Source organism: Macrosteles quadrilineatus, unplaced genomic scaffold (assembly GCF_028750875.1).
Source record: "Macrosteles quadrilineatus isolate MER2022 unplaced genomic scaffold, UCM_ALF_1.0 Scaffold_3__2_contigs__length_128488019, whole genome shotgun sequence".
In the NCBI taxonomy this organism is placed as follows: Eukaryota; Metazoa; Arthropoda; class Insecta; order Hemiptera; family Cicadellidae; genus Macrosteles; species Macrosteles quadrilineatus.
Window position 1 is genome coordinate 23,852,231 of NW_026542596.1, and position 23,592 is coordinate 23,875,822.

At 32.5% G+C, this 23,592-nt stretch overlaps 1 protein-coding gene across 1 annotated transcript in view; it reads right to left on the reverse strand.

Annotated features, from left to right (window-relative positions):
• LOC128990836 (synaptotagmin-5) overlaps window positions 1-23,592 on the reverse strand; it is a 233,353-nt gene that overhangs the window by 124,714 nt on the left and 85,047 nt on the right. The window contains exon 3 of the mRNA XM_054413449.1: window positions 17,443-17,658. Coding sequence (XP_054269424.1) covers window positions 17,443-17,646 — 204 coding nt within the window. The 5' untranslated portion in view covers window positions 17,647-17,658. The remainder of the gene's footprint in view (window positions 1-17,442; window positions 17,659-23,592) is intronic.

The following is a 23,592-nucleotide window of genomic DNA, read 5'->3' on the forward strand; positions in this document are numbered from 1 at the left end:
ATGGGAAAAACCTATTTTTACCCCATAAAACCCCCCATAAACCCCCGTTCCCATAGTCCGATCATGCTGGTTCGCGAACTCGTTCGAATAAATGTAGGTTTACACGTTTGTACCAAATTTCATCAAAATCGGATGCTTTTTGCTCGAGTTATCGTGGACACATATATATATATAATAAAGAAAGCATAGCTCAGTACCCTAAAATTATTTTTATTTTTTAAAACCCTACATGTTTCGACCTTTAGGCCATTTACAAGAGTAACATTTAACCTCACTTCAAACACAAACAAATGAATTAACATATATATTATATATATATATGAATTTGAACGGATGCTGTTTTTGGCCTCTAGGGACCTCAAAACGAAAAAATAAATCGGTCCCGGGTCCAGGTCTTACCATAAGTACTACGGTAATAGCTTATTCCCTATAGGGAAATTCGCTAAAACACATTTACAGTCGTTGCAGTTTACAAGGCTGAATCTGGTTTGATTAACATTTTAAATGTTTAGAATTAATCTCTTTTTGGCTAGTTGTTTTATTACAAAAAATGTCAAAGAAGGTAGGTAGTCTGGGACCCATGTAACCTACATATAAACATTCTATATACAGGGTTATTACAAATGATGGACCCATTTTTAATGCTTTATAATTTTCATACTATTAAACTTACCGCTATAAAATACACATCATACGAAAAAGCAACTCAAAGAGTTTATGCCTTCCAAAGACACATCATTTAACAAAATCGATCCAGCAGAACTTTAGATTTAATTGTACAAAGCTAAAAAGTAATCTCCAACTTTTTTTACCACTAGAAATTTGGAGGTTACTTGACGTTTTTGCAAATCACTTTTAAATGGTGAGGAAATCGACCAAAGGGGAAGGTAATATTCCGAAAGAGAATAAAATTTCCTACAATCTACTATTACGCATTTATTGAAAATACTCAATAAATGTAGCCTTAATTTGGCTTAAAATAAAAAAGTGTGAAATTAAATGTTTGCTATGTTTATTGTCTACATTGAAGACGGGGATTTTCTATTTTTTTCATTTTGAGGCAATTTTTGGTATCTTTCTTGAGTATTTTCAAAACATGCGTAATAGTAGATTGTAGGAAATTTTATTCTCTTTCGGAATATTACCTTCCACTTTAGTCGATTTCCTCACCATTTAAAAGTTATTTGCAAAAAAGTCAAGTATAGCCTCCAAATTTCTAGTGGTAAAAAAAGTTGGAGATTACTTTTTAACTTTGTACAAATAAATCTACAGTTCTGCTGGATCAATTTTGTTAAATGATGTGTCTTTGGAAGGCATAAACTCTTTAAGTTGCTTTTTCGTTTGATGCGTATTTTATATCGGTAAGTTTAATAGTATAACAATTATAAAGCATTAAAAATGGGTCCATCATTTGTAATAACCCTGTACTATGTTGAAGCATGAGATTGATTACATCAAGGTAAGTGCATCATGTAGTGCATCTCAAACAAAACACGGTGTCGTCTTTCATTAGGGTTGATTGGCTAATGAACACGAATACAAATAATAAGTTTAACAAGTATTTTTTTGGCTTGAAAGTAAAACCTGTTTTAAACTGTAAAATTCCAAAATATCTATTAAAATGCATGTTTTGAGTTGAATTGATACTTCCAAGTAACATTTTCAAACTAACTACGTTCAACACATCAATGCATTCAAATTCTCATCAACAATTGTTGGACCTTTAATTTACAAATATAGAAGAAACATTGGTTTGGAAAATACACAAAAATAAATAAACATTGTATTGATCACAAAATATGTTAGTAATAAATTTTTACTAAATCAGATACCTCAAAAAGATTAAATACATTTTAATAAAATCAACTTCAAGTATAAAATTGCTGATAATACCATTAATATTAGTACAGTAATAGATACCAAATAAAATTAATTTAAAATTATGGATTTATAATAAAACTACAAGGATATGATTATTCCAAATGAAAACACAGATCCTTATTGTGACACAAATGCAGCGGTTTCCAATAACCGTCAACAACAAAGTTAAGTGATAAAACTATTGCTCAAGTAATAATTACCATGCTCCGAATTTCCATCCTTGTAAAAATGAATTAGTACAACTGAAAAAACTAAATTGAGTTATTTTACGTTGGAAACGAACTGTTCGGAGCACTTTACCATACCAAAGTATAGTTGAAAAAATGATCAATATTATTAAAGAAAATCCATAATGATATACCACAATATACCTATAACTATGTAAATAAAATTACATTTTATTCATAGTGTTTGGCACATTTATTACAGTCAGAAGAGTATTTCCCCTACGTGAAACTACATATTTCGTACAACTGTAAAAAAAACGCTAAGTAAAAAACGACATAGGCAAATTCAAAAAAGTTAAAACACTTTAGTTACGTAAATCGTCTGGGGGGGGGGGATAGAGCGAATCTGAAGTTTGTCTTCTTTCTTATTCCACTACAATACGTCACTTTCAATGCCTCTATCAGCTATAAGAGGATTTGACTCTTTAAACAACTGCTCTGCTATTCTCAGAACCGTTGAAGAAACACTTTTCTGTTCTCTGATTGTTTTTTGTTTCACTACTTCATACAGCATAATACATGCTAATATATTATATATGTATATATATATATATCTAATATATAAAATTCTCGTGTCACAGTGTTTGTCTGCAAACTCCTCCGGAACGACTTCACCGATCGTTATGAAATTTGGTGTGTAAATTCTGTAGGTATGCGAATCGGACGTAAACTATTTCCCGTTTCGAAATTCTTAAAAGGGCTCCGCCCCAGTGGCTCTGGAGTTTCCCATGTTAACCTTATGAGAAATGGAATTAATGAATCTTAACAGCTGTTTCAATTAAACAAGTTGGTTCTGTTCTATGATGTTCAATAGCATTAAAGTTACAAGGATTACCAACAGGGTGTAGCACTATTATTTCTTTTACATTTATGACAACAGCTAATTTGCAACCAAAATGTGAATGAGCGTAGCGAACGAACTTCAACCTGGAGGCGAGTTAGCGTAGCGAACGAGCTAACCTGAAGGTAAGTGAGCGCAGCGAACGAGCTCCAACCTAAAGGTGAGTGAGCGTAGCGAACGAGCTCCAACCCAAAGGTGAGTGAGCTTAGCGAACGAACTTCAACCAGGACGTGATTGAGCGATGCGAACGAGATCATCTTGAAAATTAAACGTAACGGTACTTTCTTTCCATCGGTCTGTCTTAGGGGAAACCTATAACTTAGGCGATACGAAGTTCGCCGGGTCAGCTAGTATATATATATATATATATATATATATATATATAGCTCATAGGCTTATATTATATTCATGAAACAGTAACTATTTAACAAAAGTTTATCAGAATGCATTAATTTGAAAATAACATGCTATCTCGCATTCAACTGCTTTGATAATATTGTGAAAACAATCGTAATTACTGTATCTTTTTGTCAAACCGACATGATAATATATTCACTATAAAATAGTTAATTTGTACACAATGAAAACAGATGTCCATAAAATACAATGTCAATTGCTACCAGCTGTTAAAACCTGTTAGATCCACGTTTAGTCTCAAACTGCTAAACATTGTTACATGTTGTATCAAAACATCCCACAATAAATTACCGCAGTTAAATGTCAACCGCTGGACCAGTGCATTTGACCGCTATTATAGATAATTTAATGTATTTTAGGTTGGTGGTTTTCTTGTGTTCAAATGTAAAAAAAAATACAATTTCGAGGTTTCACATTGGAGCTTATTCCACTGACTAAACCTCTCAAACCATCCTCAAAAAGTCAATGCTAATATTATATACAGATGGGTTTCAGAACTTATAGTGTTAAACATGTATGTTATAAATCTTCAATTTATGCATATATTTAATATGTCCACCCAATGGTCAAACCGAACGTCTGGCATAAAACCAACATTACGTTTCCTTAAAGGTTCATGTCTTATTTTATAAGACACAATGCAGAGTGATTGTTCAATAAATGCGTCGTCTGCTAACACCACGCAGCATGACGCCGGTGAAATAGCTTTTTAGAATTTTTATATAAAACGTTAATGTGCTCTAGTGACGTGTCCTTTATAAGAATCTATATCATTTTGAAATTAATTCAATCTAACTCTAGATATATTCAACCTTAATTACTGGAAACACCATTCTTATAAAACAACACAATTTTCGTGGACAAGGGCTGTTTTCCCATGCACTATCCTTTACTGTAATAGGACTATACTACAGTCTGGAAGTTTGATAGACTTTGATCACAAGAATGACAGAACGGGGGAAATGTGTGAGTAAAAATTATAATACTTTTGTATTTTAGACAAGTTTTTCCAAAGAAACACAGGTCAAGAATCATTGAAGAGTATTTTTCGTATCGAACACATGAAATCATTCGCCTTTACAGGATTTATTTTAGAGCGAAGAAGAAGAGAAAAAAAGACTTTTAATACTTTATGAACATGGTACCAAGTAACTCCGTTGGTGCCTTCGTATTTTTCAAATTTTTAGATTGCTATTATTATTGTAAACTTGTACAACTGATGCATATATAATAATGTTTTTAAAATTATATCTTATATTATTACATCACTTTTAGTAGCCTTCATTCAAGGGACAGTTTTACTTTGCAAAGACTTTACAAAATCTTTAAAAATATTATTCTTGTAGTTTTTTTCTTTCTAAAATTGTGATAAGTTTTATTTTAGTATACAGAAACGTCAAAGTAAAAAATATATAAGTATTGGTAAGTGTTCTACATACATTTTAATTTAAAATTGTTCCAACCATCCTAGATAAAAAATAGTAACTAATTTCAACTGAAGAAATACTTTAATAGTTATGAGAGGATTAACCAAGGTATTCATGTTTTTATATTAATACACTTTTAAAATGAAAGATAGGTGATCGGTAAAACACGTCGTCACAATTTAGTTCCGCAGATTCGTATAATCTCTACCCACTGCTTTAATGGTGTAGTGAGATTTAATTGTAAAACTCCGAGCTCTTTGTACAATTCCGGGTATATAACATTTTCCTTTGTAAAACTATTGCGTGGTGTATATTATAAATTATAATACGGACGTATTATAAAAAATACATATATATATATAAATACCCCCGCCGCAGCAAACCTGCCGTCTAAGCGAATTTCCATTTGGCCGAATTGATTTTCAATTGATCTATTTAAATAACATTAGGTTTAACGAGTACCTAGGTTTGCTGCTACAAGGAAACTAATAAAGTAGTGTGTTTTTAGTAAAATATTGATAGCTTACTATAAAATAAATAAATTTGCCAAGTTTGATCAAAATATATCCATAAACAAGCAAACTACAACATTTTACAATATTCTCCATAAGAATAACATGGGAATTTTAAATTTACAATATTTTTAGTTTTCTCCGTAACCAATAACCGTACAAAAACACTTTGATATACTAAATTGTTTGTTTTTTTAAGCTCTTTAAGAAGGTTTAGAGAAAAATTGGGAAATTTTGTGTTTTCAGGGTAAAAAGTGAGAAAAACCAATTTTTACCCCATAAAACACCCCATAAAACCCTGTTCCCATGGTCCGATCATGCTGGATCGCGAACTCATTCAAGTTTATCCCGCCTTACACCTTCAAACCAAATTTTATCAAAATCGGATAAAAATTACTCAAGTTATCGTGTTCACGGACACATATATATATATATAAATCTATATATATATATATATATACATATATACAAATTTGAACGAATGGTGTTTTTGGCCTCTGGGGACATTAAAATGAAAAAGTAAATCGGTCCCGGGCCTAAGTCTTACCATGAGACCTACGGTAATAGCTACTTCCCTATAGGGAAATTCGCTAAAATATATATATATATATATATATATATATATATACATATATATACATATATGAAAATTTGAACGAATGGTGTTTTTGGCCTCTGGGCACTTCAAAATGAAAAAGTAAATCGGTCCCGGGTCTAGGTCTTACCGTACCACCTACAGTAATAGCTACTTCCCTATTATAGGGAAATTCGCTAAAATGTATAAAAAGGTGCTCTTTTATATTAACTATTAAAGATTGTAATTACAGTATATTCCATTCCATTGTAAACAACATATTCGAGAAATAATAATTCCTATCTTAATTTAGAATCAAATTAGCAAAGCAACATGTCAAAAGCTCAAACCAATTCTCCAATAAAAACACGCTTTGAGTGGAATAATTCCAATGATTAATAAGTTCTTTTGCTGAAATATGCCTGAGTTGTATCAGAAAGACTTATTTAACTAAACTTATATTCTGCCGATACGCATTTGTACATATAAGATATGATTTAGTCTAACGATGAATACAATATGACACTACTGCCATAATTAACTGGTATTACTAATTATTGTGTTCAGTAATGTACCAATCATATTGATGGAATGTAAACTGCCAATCCGAGGTTCATCCAACCCAACAAATGATGCTATTAGTTAATTGTATTATTAAATCATGATAACAAGTTTTTACACACAATAATCCTTATCAGATGTTAATGTAGAGCAAAACATTCTCTTTGTTCATAGCTACTGAAAAAGTACCGTACCTGAATTTAACAGACTTGTTTTTACAGTTCAATTCATTTAAGAAAGTCTTATAAGGTTTATTAGTCTCACATTAAAACTGTAAACTTTTTTCAAAAATAGTAAACAAAGCAAAATTATTTTGCAGTTCTGTATTGCTCTATTCAGAATCACTATAGTCTCTCGATTATATTTTATGGCATTTGTAATGTAGGGTTATACAACTGTGTGATGGCTACGTGTATATTAGAGGCTATACAATGTTCCATGTAATTATTGCATGATAAATTGGTTTTTCTCACTTTTGACCCTCAAAACACAAAATTTCCCTATTTCTCTTTAGACCTTTTTAAAGAGCTTATAAAAACAAATAATTTAGTATATAAAAGTATTTTTTCCTACAGTCACCCGACAAAGTTGGCTTCCTTGTACTGTTTATAGTACAGAAAGCTGCTAATTGCTGCATATTTATACTTTGCCGTACGGTTTATACTTTGTCGTACGGTTTATACTTTGCCGCACATCAGGATTCCAACGAAACAACACAAAACAGCGTGGTTCTATTATGCACGTAATCCGTGTACGCTTGGAAATAGGCTGGCAACACTTAAAGATAATAATACTATGAGCAGCTGATTGACTATTATAACTACGATTTAACCTGTCATTTCGTGTTTATATTTTCGGTATTTCTAAACTTTCTGGACTTTTCTTTTAAACGTTTTTAAAACATTCCTACGATCTTAATAAACAAGATAATACCTTTATAGTATTTTTTTTTGGCGCGGAAACCACTTCAAATTACAAAAACATACGGAACTATATTCTCAAAACGCGGGGCACATTTCTTGCCGAGGAAAAATAGCGGAGTGATACGGACCGCGGGTACTACTTTCTCTAGGGCACCATTTGTGTTGCCAGCTGAACCTAAAAACGTGTTGTATAGTGTTTGAAAGACTAATTATTTATATGCTTTATAGTGACTGTAGGAAAAATATAATGTGTAACACGAGTGAAAAAGGCCTTTGCTGCACTCGAGATCATTCCGCACTCGCCTGCGGCTCGTGCGTAAACATTGCTCTCGTGTGCAGCAAAGTGCCACTTTCACCACTAGTTACACAAATAACTATTGTTCGATTATTAGTAACGGAGAAAATTAAAAAAAATTGTAAATTTAAAATTCCCATGTCATTCTTATGAAGATATTGTCAAATGTTGTAGTTTGCTTGTTTATGGATATATTTTTATCAAACTTGTCAAATTTATTTATTTTGTACTAAGCTATCAATATTTTACTCATAAACACACTTTATTAGTTTCCTTGTAGCAGCAAACCTAGGTACTCGTTAAACCTAATGTTATTAAAATATATTTAACTGAAAATCAATTCAGACAAATTAATGGAAATTCGCTTAGTCGGCAGGTTTGCTGTGGCGGGGGTATTAATATTCAATCAATTCCTATTTAAATATGAACTAAATTATATAGGCTACACAAAATATGTATTTTTTCATTGTAATAAAGCTTGTGTTGAAAGCACCAAAACCTTCGTCTCACAGTAGGCTATAAAATAAGTGTTCATTGCCATTATTTTAAAACTATTTAACTATAGCAATATTTAAAAAAAATCCTTTTTTAGCACAGATAAATTTTTACTTGATCCGTTCGCCTTTAACATATACAGTAACTGCAGAAAGAAGGTTTGGCCGACGTCGTATAAAAGTGTGGAACTGAAGTTCGTGATTTTGAGTAACTAAAACTTCTTCTGTACATCTACTGTATATTATGTATTTATAATATTGACAATATGCTCAGTTGCTATGACTATAGCTTAAATTACAAGGGATTTTGTAAAATAAATTTAATTTAAATATGATAATTTAAACTAAATTATTATTGTCACGGAGAACAGAGTTTATCATAGTAATCATGATTGAATTATAATTAGAACCAATTATTTAATGATATTTGTTTAAATCAAAACTTATACTATCTCATTAAAGCGATGTTAAGGGTACAGTAATATAACTATAAATATAAACAAAACGAGATTAAACAAGAGGCCTTACAAATTCAAGTATCAACCCGTACCTTTAGGGTGGAGAAGGATGGAAGGGCTGTCGTTACCATGGCAACAATACAAGCTCATTGACTCCCAGGGAAATATTATACAGTTTTCAATCATAACTAATAACTAGATGAGTCTTGGACGAGTATGTTCGTGGAAAATGTAATTTCAAATTGTGTATTGAAAATTCTTTTTCGAAAGTCTCTACATCAAACGAAATAAACACCACGTTTTTTAAAATAATTTTTTGTAATTTTGCTAATTAAGATACTCTAAATAATAATAAATAAATAAAAAAACATGTAAACGGCTTGAAATAGAACACAAGTCCAGTAAAAGTGATACAAGATTCGACAATTATATCCTGCATATAATATCCTCGGGTGGTAATGCAAAAATACAAGTTTGTATGTAGGGCAGAGGCAAGGGTTGCCTTGGCAAACTTACAACATATCTAGCCTATATGATGGTACAGCGACTGAACAAGTGTACATACTGCTCTCAAATAGTAATGCAATGATGCAAGTTTGTATCCAGGGCAGAGGCAAGGGTTGCCTTGGCAAACTTACAACATATCTAGCCTATATGATGGTACAGCGACTGTACAAGTGTACATACTGCTCTCAAATAGTAATGTAATGATGCAAGTTTGTATCCAGGGCAGAGGCAAGGGTTGCCTTGGCAAACTTACAACATATCTAGCCTAAATTATGGTACAGCGACTGTAAAAGTGTACATACTGCTCTAAAATAGTAATGCAATGATACAAGTTTGTATCCAGGGCAGAGGCAAGGGTTGCCATGGCAAACTTACAACATATCTAGCCTATGGTACAGCGACTGTACAAGTGTACATACTGCTCTCAAATAGTAATGCAATGATGCAAGTTTGTATCCAGGGCAGAGGCAAGGGTTGCCTTGGCAAACTTACAACATATCTAGCCTATAAAATGGAACAGCGACTGTAAAAGTGTACATACTGCTCTCAAATAGTAATGCAATGATACAAGTTTGTATCCAGGGCAGAGGCAAGGGTTGCCTTGGCAAACTTACAACATATCTAGCCTATATGATGGTACAGCGACTGTACAAGTGTACATACTGCTCTCAAATAGTAATGCAAAAATACAAGTTTGTATCTAGGGCAGATGCAAGGGTTGCCATGGCAAACTTACAACATATCTAGCCTATAAGATGGTACAGCGACTGAACAAGTGTACATACTGCTCTCAAATAGTAATGCAATGATGCAAGTTTGTATCCAGGGCAGAGGCAAGGGTTGCCTAGGCAAACTTACAACATATCTATCCTATATGATGGCACAGCGACTGTACAAGTGTACATACTGCTCTCAAATAGTAATGCAATGATGCAAGTTTGTATCCAGGGCAGAGGCAAGGGTTGCCTAGGCAAACTTACAACATATCTATCCTATATGATGGCACAGCGACTGTACAAGTGTACATACTGCTCTCAAATAGTAATGCAATGATGCAAGTTTGTATCCAGGGCAGAGGCAAGGGTTGCCATGGCAAACTTACAACATATCTAGCCTATAAGATGGTACAGCGACTGAACAAGTGTACATACTGCTCTCAAATAGTAATGCAATGATGCAAGTTTGTATCTGGGCCAAGGACAAGGGTTGCCATGGCAACCGTACAACATCTCTAAGCCTCCCCTTTGAATGGGAGACACGCCGCGTTGTTCACTCCCATTTTGTACTTTTGTATTTGTGAATGGCCTGTGAAATGTTATCTCCGTCAACATTTAATGAGGACCTTATAATAAGAAAGGAGGGGTTTCTGGTGTTAACACTATTCGTGCGGTCGACATGTTTGAACATAAAAGTTGCATTTATTTCAATGTTAAGCAATTGCGGGAATTCCCGTCATCAGCACCCAACGTGTTAAGCCATATTAGTTTGATGTATACATTTTTAAATATAAAGCTAGTTGGTTAATAGCAAATCTGTTACTAATCATCAGCACCCAAAGTAATAACGACTTATCAAACTATATTTTGAAATTGAAAGCGAATTAATAAAAAAAACCTATGAACGATTAAAGAAATAATTTATGACATCTTTTATTATTTACTAATGACAATTATGATAAATGATAAATGTAGGCGTATTCATAGGTTGTCCTGGTTGAAGTTTGTTCGCTACGCTCACTCACCTTTAGGTTGGAGCTCGTTCGCTACGCTCACTCACCTTTAGGTTGGAGCTCGTTCGCTACGCTCACTCACCCTTAGATTGGAGCTCGTTCGCTGCGCTCACTTGCCTTCAGGTTAGCTCGTTCGCTACGCTAACTCGCCTCCAGGTTGAAGTTCGTTCGCTATGCTCACTCACCTTTTGGTTGCAAATTAGCTGTTGTCATAAATGTAAAAGAAATAATAGTGCTGCACCCTGTTGGTAATCCTTGTAACTTTAATGCTATTGAACATCATAGAACAGAACCAACTTGTTTAATTGAAACAGCTGTTAAGATTCAATAATTCCATTTCTCATAAGGTTAACATGGGAAACTCCAGAGCCACTGGGGCGGAGCCCGAAAGGATTTTTGAAATAAGAATATGCCTATATGTTAATCGGGAATGTGAGCTATCATCATGCCAAATTTCAGCCCAATCCGACCAGTATTTTTCGAGTTTACTTTTCCCATACACACATACACACATACAGCAACCACCTCTTTTTTATAATAGTTATAGATAGATAGATTATCCAATAATGTATTTTATTTTTAAGCTATTGTTTGTGATCAGGGGTTATTATACTATTACATAGCTTATGGCATAAATTGGACACTTTGAATTTAAAAGTTCATTTTCAAAAGTATCCATTCAGAGCTCTGAGCCTGAAATTACCAAATAACCACGCTGGATAATCAGATACCAAGGTATTTCACAAGGATCAATCACATAAACTAGCCAAGAACAAGTACTTTGACACTACAGAGTGAAAAACGACAACAATGATGGATCAGGATTAGTCAGCCATGTGATGTCTTTTCACCCCATGCTTCTTCATGATGTCATCATACAATTCATACTGTATTTTATAAATACCTGTTTATCTAGGCTTGGTCAAAAATAAGGTATCATCAATATGCTTCATTATTAAATATTCAAAAGTAATTTTAAACCATTGAAGTGGTATACTAAATATTACAAATCCTACTAATATTATATAAGTGAGATAGTTAGGATGGATGGAAGGACGTTTGTGACAAGTAAACGCGAAAAATATTAAACCGACAGGGTTGAAATTTGGTATGATGATGACTCACATTCCGGATTAACATATAGACATATTCTTAGCTTAAATATCCTTTCGGGCTCCGCCCCAGTGGCTGTGGAGTTTCTCATGTTAACCTTATGCGTATTCATATTTAAAAGGAATTAAAGAATTTTGTCAGCTGTTTCAACTGCACAAGTTGGTTATATGATATTAAAAAGCATCACAAAGATTAAAAAGTTATAAGGTTTACCAACAGGGTGCAACACTATTACTTTTTTGCATTTATAACAACAGCTAATTTGAACCAACTAGTAACAAAAAGCTGTGGTACATAATGGGAACTTTACTTTTTTCTATGGTTTAGGTGCAGGGGTAGAACATTATGGCTATGGTAGATGTGCTATAGCATACCGTATGAATTAAAAGGACAATTTTTTCTTAAACCGTGTCCTCTCCCATAACTGCAATAAGCATTTTAAACTTATATTCCAACCCCGTACGAAGGATGGGTACTCTGCTAGTATACAATACATGTTAGCTTGCATTAAGCAAGAAATTTCATTTAGCCTATTTTCATTAAATTGATTAGTATTTATTTGAACATATTGTTTGGATGATGGTTCTATGGTATCATTACAAATGATTATGGTTTATGTACTAGTACATTGAGTAGAATTAATACTAATTAAACACAGAATTAAACACACCCGTCCCATAGAAACAGTAGACTAAGCGAATTTTAGTTGATTTGTTAAGTTGTTTTTTACAAGTTTGTAATAATTTAAAATATAAACTTAAATCCAAACCAGGATAAAAACAAGACTCAAAGACTACTTATGTTTGCGGCTATAAGGAATACAAAATATTGTTTAGAAACTTAATATTTTAAGAAAACTTTGTCAAATAGATACGTTTTTGAATTTTCATTAGCAATAAAAAATACTTTTCAGTAACAATAATAAGGAGTCAACATATTAGTAAAATTTAATAACAGACTGTCTAAATTTAACGGCACGAGAGAGTAAAACAAATAACTTCCACTGTTATTCTTGAAGCTAAAAAGTTAATGAATTTCTTTTAGTAACTTTCTCAACCTTAAACATATTTCTCAGAAATATCATCCAGCTCACTTTTTGCGCCGAAGAATTAAAAATAATCTCTTCAAGGGAATTCTTGTATTATCACGGATAGGGCAATTTGAGTGAAATTGTATACTTTTGGAAGTGTTTCAAAATTAGATACTCTAATTTTACAAAAAAACTAGATCAATGAGAGGATTAGGTTCCAATTTATTTTCAAATGTTTGGTAAGCATCATTATTAGTGTAATGTAGCCGTTGCACTGTAACACTAATTTATATTGAATGTTGAGCAATGTATGTGTTTTAAAAAATCACATGGGATCATGTGCTCTTAAAAATTACTGAAAAAACTGAAAATCTTTTTCAAATGGAAACTTTTCCAATATATAAAAAAAAACTATTTTAAACAGTTAATCGTTTTCCAGGAGATTTTTTAAGGTTCGCAGCTATCTTCGTTTTACTAGTTGGTAAATATCGATCGACGTTGATTTGAAGTAGTTTTAATTCATTCATATCAAATCAAATCAGTTTCATTTCCACAATATATAAAAGTTTACAATTTTTCAAAAACATAAAATACAAATATATATAGTCTTGAAGCATTATAGAGTAAATTGATTACGTAAATTAATTCTAGTAAAATTAAATTTATAAAGTCATAATAGTAAAAACTTAAATACTAGTTGAATGTTTGCTCCGGCTTGAATAATAACTAATGTAATAGATAATAGAAATGAGTCTACATGGACCTCAGTGGTCTGTGCGTAGACTCGAGTTGTTAAAAATTATATATATATTTTGAGCTAATTTGAAATTGAAGAAAAAGTTTAAGATTAAATAAAAATGTTCTATGTGCTATGGGAACGTGTAAAGATAAAGATACTTAGGTTTGGCACTTTTTATTACGAAAATACATACAAAAGAGTATGTAAACCCTGATTAGAAAAAGAACATTCATTTTATCTAGTGTTTCTTAGAACTGAATGTCAGAAACATGGCTATTTTTAGCACGCTTATCGTTATTGTATCTTTTTATGGATTACTAAGAAATCATCTCAAAACCTTTTTCTCCGGCCCATAATTAAACACAAAAGTACAGTAATATGCAATTTTACCGTAGTAGAAATGTTGACATAATCCTACGAAAATTGAAAAATCAACCTCAAAGCAATAAATAATTATACAAAACTAATTTAAATATAATACATGGAAAAGCTAGAAATGAAGTTCTAAACCTGAAAGATGACTGTTGATAACATTAAAATAAGCCTCTTTATGATTCCAACTTTGTAAACCAACACCGTTAACTACATCCTCACGTAATGATACTCAATAATTCGTTCAAAATCGATGTATATTCTTATCATAAATTAAATGTAATACTTTCAAACGAGTATTAAGTCAAGAACCACAAACTACCACCTTTAATGTACAGCTTTTATTTGAGACTCACACAATATGATTACTTTAAAGCATTTCCAAAGTCAAATAAGGACTGCCTCAAGCAACAAGTGGTAGTCATCTTAGTTTGTGACGATAATGTATTGATTTGCTGAGGTCAGCATGAACTTCTCTCAATCGCCACCAGCCGCGCCCTCCCCCCTCCCCCCCCACCACCCCATGGAGCCCTTGTAAGGTCACACAGCTGACTGGGCCTTAAGGGGTAATAGGGCTAACGGTGTGACGGCATGAACACTCCAGTGCACACTTGCAGAACGTAGGTCTCTTCCAGAGGATGGTTACCTCACAGGATACCTTGGAGATTTCAAGTGGTTGTTTTTAGTTAATTTTCGGTACAATTTTACTGTAAGATGTGAATCTATGATTTAATCGACTTATCCTGCTTTTCCATAAGGGATGTACTACATCCGATGTATGACAAAAACCTTCTGCCGTACACGCCTTTGTGCCAGTAGTTCGGTGCGATTCAAACTATCTCTGTTCAATTTCCTAGTCCACCGATCTACTCCAACTTCGGCCCCCTCGGTTCCTGTTACATTAGGGTCATATTCCTGTGCTTGTTAGAACATTATAGTTGAGTTTCTTTTGGGCATGTGTTTAATCGCTAAATAGTGTGGTTTAACGTACTTTAATTCGTAAATTGTATTACTACGAGTATAGTGTGTTACTGTGCCAAATATGAAAAATTATTCTTTGTTGGTGAAAATAGCAATTCAATTGGCATCATTTTTGTGTGAAGTATAAATAATATAACTAATGATATCTTGTTTGATGTGATTAGTAAGAACGTTGTATTAGTGACAGCATGACAGCAGTATAAGTATCCTAAAAGATATATTGGTACATGAGTCGGCAGAGGGGTTAGAACACTCGTAATTTAATTCAAAGGATTGGTGTGAAGGCCTTAATCATAATTTCCAACGTTATATTTATCAATATATTTAATTATGGATGGGTATTTTTGTTGTTGTTAAAACACATAAAGGTTGGTCTGTTTCATGTTAAATAAACGTCACTTAATATCTTTGATAATACATTAGCAAAGGTTAAAAACAATTAAAATAACCACAATTTAAAAGGCAATGAAATAGATTTTGTAATAATAGACTAAGGAAATAAACAAAATAACTAAAATATATTTAAAGACAAAGATTCAAACAAACAAATAATAAATACTTACATATCGATTGGGAAGTAGTTTATTATAAATGAAAAACCTTCAAAACATTCGCTGCTCATAAGATGAGCTCAACAATGGTTATGTGAGGGGATGGAGTTTTAAATCCAAATTAAGTCCCACGTAGACGTACAATGGGAACACTTTTTATGCAGTGTGGCAGGTCATAATTTATTATAACATAAATGTGAACTTTCTATTTTGAAAACTATATTTCCGAAATGTTACAGATTTCTATTTCTTTATTTCTATTTCCTTTGTTGTAATTCTTAGCGTAGCAAATATGTACCTACGTGTTGTTAGTAATCCAAGTTCAAATAAAGCGAATGAGTAATTTGGAGGTGAAACTTGTAAAAACGAAATATATTTCCTAAGCTGCTTGGTATCCTTTGTAATATCAACAATTTTCCCCAACAAAAACTCTTTCCGTACTTAAGTACTCCTGAAAGCAATTTTCAAACAAAATAAACTAATACAATAATAGTGAACTTAATTACAAAATTGGAGTTACCTTCTTTCTGTGTGCTACGTATTATATTGTTGTATAATTTATTATTAGCTTGCGAAAGAAAAGACAAAATTTGGGCTTGATGTGTTCGGGGAACAAATAGTTTTACTGCGTTTTTGTACTTCTTTACTGACGTAAGTGGTAAAGTAGATACCCCAGTAAGTCAGTGTTTTGGAGCAACCTAACGGAAAACTGTCAAACTACATAGCATCTGAGCCGCTCCTTGTTTACTAGAGCGTAAATAAATGTTATGAAAATAGTTTTTGTTGTTTATTTAGAAAAGTCGTTCGTTAAATTAGTTCTCAAAGTGAATTTCATCAATATAAAATAAAGTAATTGTATTTGGTAATTTAAGAAAAAAAATATCTTTCTTAAAATTAATACTAAACATGATGGCCGACATTTTATATCTTTGCCAAACTCTATCTTTCTTCCATCTACACCGATGAAACTACTCGAAAATTTGGGTGTTTTATGTAATAAAGACCACTCAAAGCAAAGCATTCCAAAAATGAGGTAGCAGTAATCATTTAAAGTTCAATATTGTATCTAGTTTTTTAAACCCATATATAAATAAATTTAACTAGCAACAAAATCACTTTAACACGTAGAAGATTGCTTGAGAGGGTACTTAGACTTTGAATTCCACAAAAATAAATACATTAAAGAGAACAAAACATTTCGCCATAGCTTCAATGAATACCAACTGTGTACTGCACATTTAATCAGATCGATGAATACTTCATGTAATCTCATTATGATTAGCACACATCTATTCCAATTTTTCCCGAAGTTGATGAAATTCTACATTTTGAATCGTGATATTCTATTTCTAAAAGTAACTAATTTAATACTTGGGAGGTGTAAAACAGAGGCCATCCAGTTCTGTAGTACATGTCATATCTCATCAATAGTGAAGATAGGAAGTAAACCAAGTAAAACTCATAGTATTGCGACTTCAAACAATTGTTTTGAATACTGAAGTATACATCCTAGATCCTATCAATCGGTACCAGCTGTAATTTATTTCACTTACAGGAAACAAAGTTGAGTATACAGTCCTATTATCAAATTTTTTAGATACTTGATAAGTTTTGGGACCTAAAATATACCTTATAGTTCTTTATTTTTACGGTTTGGCTTGATTAAAATGTCGGTAAAAGACACAAATAATCAGTAACTCTAATTGGCTGCAGTAGGCTCTGTCAGTGGCCATCTTTGTTACGGTGTGATATATTCTAATATCTACATTCAAAGCCGCGACGCATAAGTTATTTTCAAAATTTCCCTTACCTTCTGTGTAGTAACGTAGGGCTGCTGCTGTTGCTGTTGTTTGCGGTAGTAGTAAGTAGCAGGTCCGGCAGTCCACGACCCCTTGTAGTTCCACTCCTTGCCCCAGCGCCTGGACGAGTAGTAGCGGTAGACCACTATGGTCATGGCCACCAGGAGGGCGAGGCCCGTACCTGTGGCAGCTCCGAGCACTGCCGAGGAGGTCATGGTGTAGTACACCTACAGACAAGAGGGACAGAAGATTAGGAGACATTTAGCTAACAGCATTGGTATCACAGGGAAATTAGTAATATTCATTATATCTTTGTAACTTTACTGTTGTAGAGCCGACTATTGATTGAAGCACACTAAAATAGACATCCAGACTATAAGGACCAGCTATAGCCTAGTTATACGTAATGAATTTACACCCTGGGCGAGATGGCCAAGTTAGAGTAGCGGACGTTCGAACAGCCACCGAAGTCTGGAGGAGACATGTAACCAAACTGGTGAAGCTGATGACCTGAGAAACCCCCCTGGGAGAAATGTTAAATAGTTTTTACTATAGTATGCTATAGTAAGCTGAATATAAATTTAGTATGCATTAGAACAACGATTTAGTATAATTTAATATTAATATTAATCAGCTGGTTTATTGGTTTCCTTATTTATTAACTAAAAATTTAATCTATTAATTTTAAACGCTAGCTAAGTTCAGATTTTTTTTAACTACACGGTTGAATAAGCTACTCACGTAGTCTGAGACATTCGATGTGACATAAAAGATGCAATAGCTTTCAACGAGTCTTCTTTCAGTTTTACTTGGTTAAAAAGTTAGCGTGTGTGGCAGAAATCTCTAATTTACGCCTAAATCAGTCCGGTGGTTAAGTTCAACTATGTTCATTTAATTGTTAAAGATAGAAATGTAATGTTTAAATCCATCAATAGTCAAAGATACGATCCAAATGTTAATTTAGAAATTGTTTGTTTTAATAATGTAATACAGAAAATTGATACAAATTTTACTTAATGATGTTTTGTCTTTTTCAACATTTTTTTTCAACAGTTTTTCAACCCTTAGGTTGGGGAGCTCTAAACGTAAACATATTAAAAACTTATACGATATTGTAAAGCTGAGAATATTTTGAGCAAGAACTTTAATCAGAGTCCAAGTCGAAAATGGGCCGTATCATTGTCATCCATTGCCCATTAAATGTTCGCTTCCAATATAAAATTGTTTGTTATTTTGTAAAATAGAGATATACCCTGTATAAGAAAAAAATTCTTACAGTACCTAAATAAATGACATAGTTTGTTATATGTGAACACTTTTGGAACTTAAATACGCCAATGTGACATTCAAAACATTGAATACTCAGATCATCCTAAACATATAAAACAACTTGATTTCTAGATTTTTTCTTGTAGAAGACCACCATACGTTAGTCCCTTTGTAGAATCAATAAGTCTAAATGACAATTCCAAGAAGTGACGATTCCACAAAATTTGAGGAGGGAAAAGTTCGGAAATAAATTCATGATGCGGTTTTATTAGTGTTAGTAATTTTTCTTTAAGAAACATACTTTCAAATGTAAGCTAACTTTTACTTCACTAAATTCAAAACAAACAACCTAAATTTATATAGCACTGTAGTGTATTATCGGCATATTATAAAATTAGTGTATCCTCAAAAACGTGAACATTCTCTTTTTAAAACACATTCGGCAGTTATATAGTTGTAGGCGTCGGTAACGTAGACTGAGTTGACAGCTAGTGTCGTCCCTGGTGGCAAATTCACCGAACTTCATCATCAGTAGCCAATCAATGAATATGTACACTATTGGATACAGAAGTTGTTGTATTAATAGTCAAGGTATTATGCATACGCATAACGTTAAGTGTAAGAATATACTGAATATTGAAAAATAGTAATAATAGTATAATAAAGTATAGCAACAATTTTGTACTGCTATTTCTACTGGTCTTCATTAATAAAGTATATGAACAATAATTGTACTGATAAACCACTCTTTTGAAACGCTACAACTCCCTAGACATTATTTTTGACTGAAAATATTTCAGTTTTAAAGTTTATGATGAGTATTAGGCTACCATAAATGCACATACTTAGTGCACACAATGTTTTTTGTAGGACCGTCTAAAATATGTAATATCGACATAAAATATAACAGAAATAATAACAGTAGTAAAAAAAAATAAAGAATTTAACTTCCTTTTTTAAACACTGTTTAACTGTCAACGAATAAAAGTTTTGTAACATTATTTAAACCCCTAATGTATATCTTATCTGTAAAAATAAAAGATATCGTTTTCTAAATTTATTTGAGCAACAAATCTAAAATGTGTATCGTAGACTGAGAAACCTAACAGTCTGTAACTACTGAAATGTCTTGTAACGACCCATTCCAATGGTTTTAAGTCACTCAGTCAAAAACTATTGTATGGCGTGGTTTTGTTTTAGTAAAACTTTTAGTGAGAAACGCCAAAATATAGTCATAGTGCCAAAGTCGGTAGTTTTGTTTAACGGAAGGTGCTGCCAACGATCAGTGTGGTCAATCCGGGAACTTCAAGAGCTCGTCGTTATCGACGTTAAATTATGAATGAAACTGTCCATTCATGATAGCTATGTTTATACATTTTTGATTCAGTAGTTTTAAAACAGTTCAATTCAAATTTATGATTTCACACTCAAATAAATATAAAAAAGGTTTCTTACTTTATACCTTTTCAGTTATCACCAATGAAGAAACGTCCTTAAAATAAGTTCTGTTTCCTAACTAAGTAAAAGTGTAAATAGTTAAGTAATTTTGATTGCGGCCGTGCTTTACACGGTTTGACATAGAAAACCCTATCAAACAGTGTAAACTAAATAAATGCATTTCTCAATGTATTTTAATTGTAAAAAGTTTAGTCGTTCAGGTATTTTTCACATTTTGTGGGAAAGCAATTTAAAAAAAAATTTATTTTTACCAACAACAGCTGTTAGATCAAAACCTCTTGTTTCCGTATTCTTTTTACGCTTTTATCAATGAAATATTTCATTATATTACAATTTACTATCACATCTTTCAAGCTGTTTGTTAGCTATTTCATAAATAGATTAATCTTTCAATAGGAGATATAATGTTTGAACTCAATACAGTTTTAAGCAAACGAAACCCCTTAATTTTACAGTAAAAAAAACTACAAAATAACATTTTCAATCAAAACACAATATTCCAATTACTCTTTAAATTTTTTTATTAATATCAGTCAAACGGGTTTTAATCACAGATGAATGAGGTTTTGCAGATAAAGTATGTTTGTGGATTTTAATTATAACAAATCGATTAGACCAAATGGCTATGCTTTAATTAAATAATATTTATAATCGTTTGGTAGGTAACGTAATGTAATCTATGTTCATAATAAATCATTTATTAGGCCTACTTCAGTGCATCACACTTTTATAAAAAACATTTATATATTTTCGGACGTGGTACGATTATACCTATCATATAAATACAAACATGGCAACTTCATACCTACAGCTTACTGCTTTCTTTGAAGTATTACAGTGGTTTTGTTGAAGACGTAAATATAAGTTGAATACTGATTTTGATAATACACAACTTAATAAAAAACTAAATATACGTGTTCTTACTATATTCATTCAATTACTTTATACAATTCAGATCCCGTCACTGATTTCAATGTGACATTCAATATTTGCAATCTTATAAAATCCACTAGGCGTGTGATGCATATAGAAAGTTTCCACTTACAGTAATCCTGTTCTATAAGCTTGAGCCAGTTCTGTCGCTGAGAACGTGTGTGGAATTTTACCCCTACTTGTTCGGCTTCGAAGCCAAAGTGATTGGAAAACGGCCAAAGTCCCCCTAAACTAAGGGGAATGTGAAACTAACACAAACTGAAACTGTTTGTGCTCTCTAGGTATCGACAATTAGAGCGAGACTTTACAATGCCAGCCACTTAGTATAGTCATAGCAAACATATAAATAACTACATGATTTCATATTATTGCTCAATGCTTGAGAATGTGTTTAAAGTCCAGTCAAATAGACAAAATCGTATTCAACTATGGATAAGTTTATTAACAAGCCATCATTTACCATTCTTTAATACCAAACTAGGCCTACATAATAGGCTACATTTTACAAAATGACCCCTAAAATCTTCTTTGTACTTCCTTCATTATATAAATTTTACTTTAACCAAAAATGCAGTAAATATCTGCAATAGTACAGTAGGGCCAGGAGGGTAAAAATACATACTTGGTTTATCTCTTTTTTCAGGTTTCATAAAACTTTACAACTGTTTATACTGCAAAATCTACTTATGGAATTTGTGCTATTTTTTTCCTACATCACCAGTGAGAACTTGTAGTTCTTTTTCTTGCTACAGAAGTATGCTTTTAAAAAAATAACTATGTCCATCATCATGCAGGGAAAACGGCAACAGAAATACAAGCACCGTTATCATGATCCACTACATTTTTTGACTAGAGTTGTGTGTGCACAAGAACAATTTTAAACATGAGTTAACATGGTTTTATTAGGGTAACAACTTTTATTGGTAAAACTGAGTTTTTACTACTTATGTTATTTTGACTTTTTTTTTCTTTATTTACCTAAATTAGACTATTTTGAGCACTTTTTACATTTAACACTTTTGGGGGAAACGCCGTTTTCACCCTCAAAATCGCGTTTAAAGTTTGCTAAAATTGATAGCGGGACGAGGTTAACAAGCCATTTTTTGACATTTCATTTCTGGTCTGGTCAGCAGAAGGACGAGTCCAAGAGCTTAGAGGAGGGGAGTAAGGTACAGTTTCTTAATTGAGCTAAGCCAATGATTAAAGATATCGATTGGAAATATCGATTAATAATATCTATTATTAACTATTTTAATTATAAAATAAAACTGCTTGCATTTTTGAAATCGTAATTTGAAGTGTTTTTCGCAGGATTTTAATTTTACAAAAACAGTCTGCAGGCAACATAAACTAACAACTCGATACATTATAACCTAAACTTTACCTTCCTAATCTAACCTAACTTCAAAACACTTAATGCAGTCACCAATTCACATACAGCACGACCTATCACCCTGACATGCCTAAATAAGAACTACATGTAATTAGTCCACCAGTCCATCTCTATATCTCCATAATGTGACGAAATTCCTATTATAGAGAACATCTTCTTTGATGAGCCAGGCGGGTACAGTTTCTTAACTGGGCTTTGCTAATATCGATTGAAACTATCAATTCGATTAGTAAACCTTTATGCGATTTTTTCACCATCAGCAAGTATGGTTGGTTAGGTTAGGTTATGATAGTTTTATAATAGATATATTTAAAAATATTGATTATTATTCAATATTTTCAATTCGATAGTTTCATTTGGTTAGGTTAGGTTAGGTTAAGCTATAATTAATTTGACGGAACTGTTCTTAACTAGGCCTAACCTAACCTAACCAAACATGCTGTATGGTTTCATAAATTATAGTCTTACAAGATAAAAAGGCATGTGTTGAAGACAGGTCGGGTTTTCTGACGATTCGTGACTACATTAAGTTCTTTAAAGCATTTTCAAATCGTTTCCTTTTTGTCTAACCAACTAGGCCTACTCCAGATATAAATAACAATGTGGTGTAACACGAAATAAACAACCCGATTACCTATAACCCACACTTTACTTTCCAAATCTAACCTTACTTTAAAACACTTAATTTAAGCCAGGAATCCTCATAAATCCCGACCTGCTCAAATAAGATCATTGGTCAATTATGTGTTTCATTAGCTTTATAAGTTAACTGTTGTTTTTTCGTTGACATTTCATTTGTACTTACATTACTGTACCCTTACCGTGGAGTGGATGTAGTAGAGTAGAGGTTATAATACCTGCGAGGTATTATCGGATTAAATATCGATTTGGATGTTGTTCGATATATCGCTTATTAAATCATTATTTCTAATCAGCTGGTAACATTTTTAGAGCCCGAGAGTAAGTAGTCACCGGCATATCCCTCCGCTCCTTGTTCCTTGCCAAAGCGTTAGAGAAAGTAGTTCCATATATTTTCTCAATTTTCAGTGATTTCAGCTTCTTAAAAAAATGTTTTAAAGGTATTTTACCGTTTATAAGGATCGTGGAA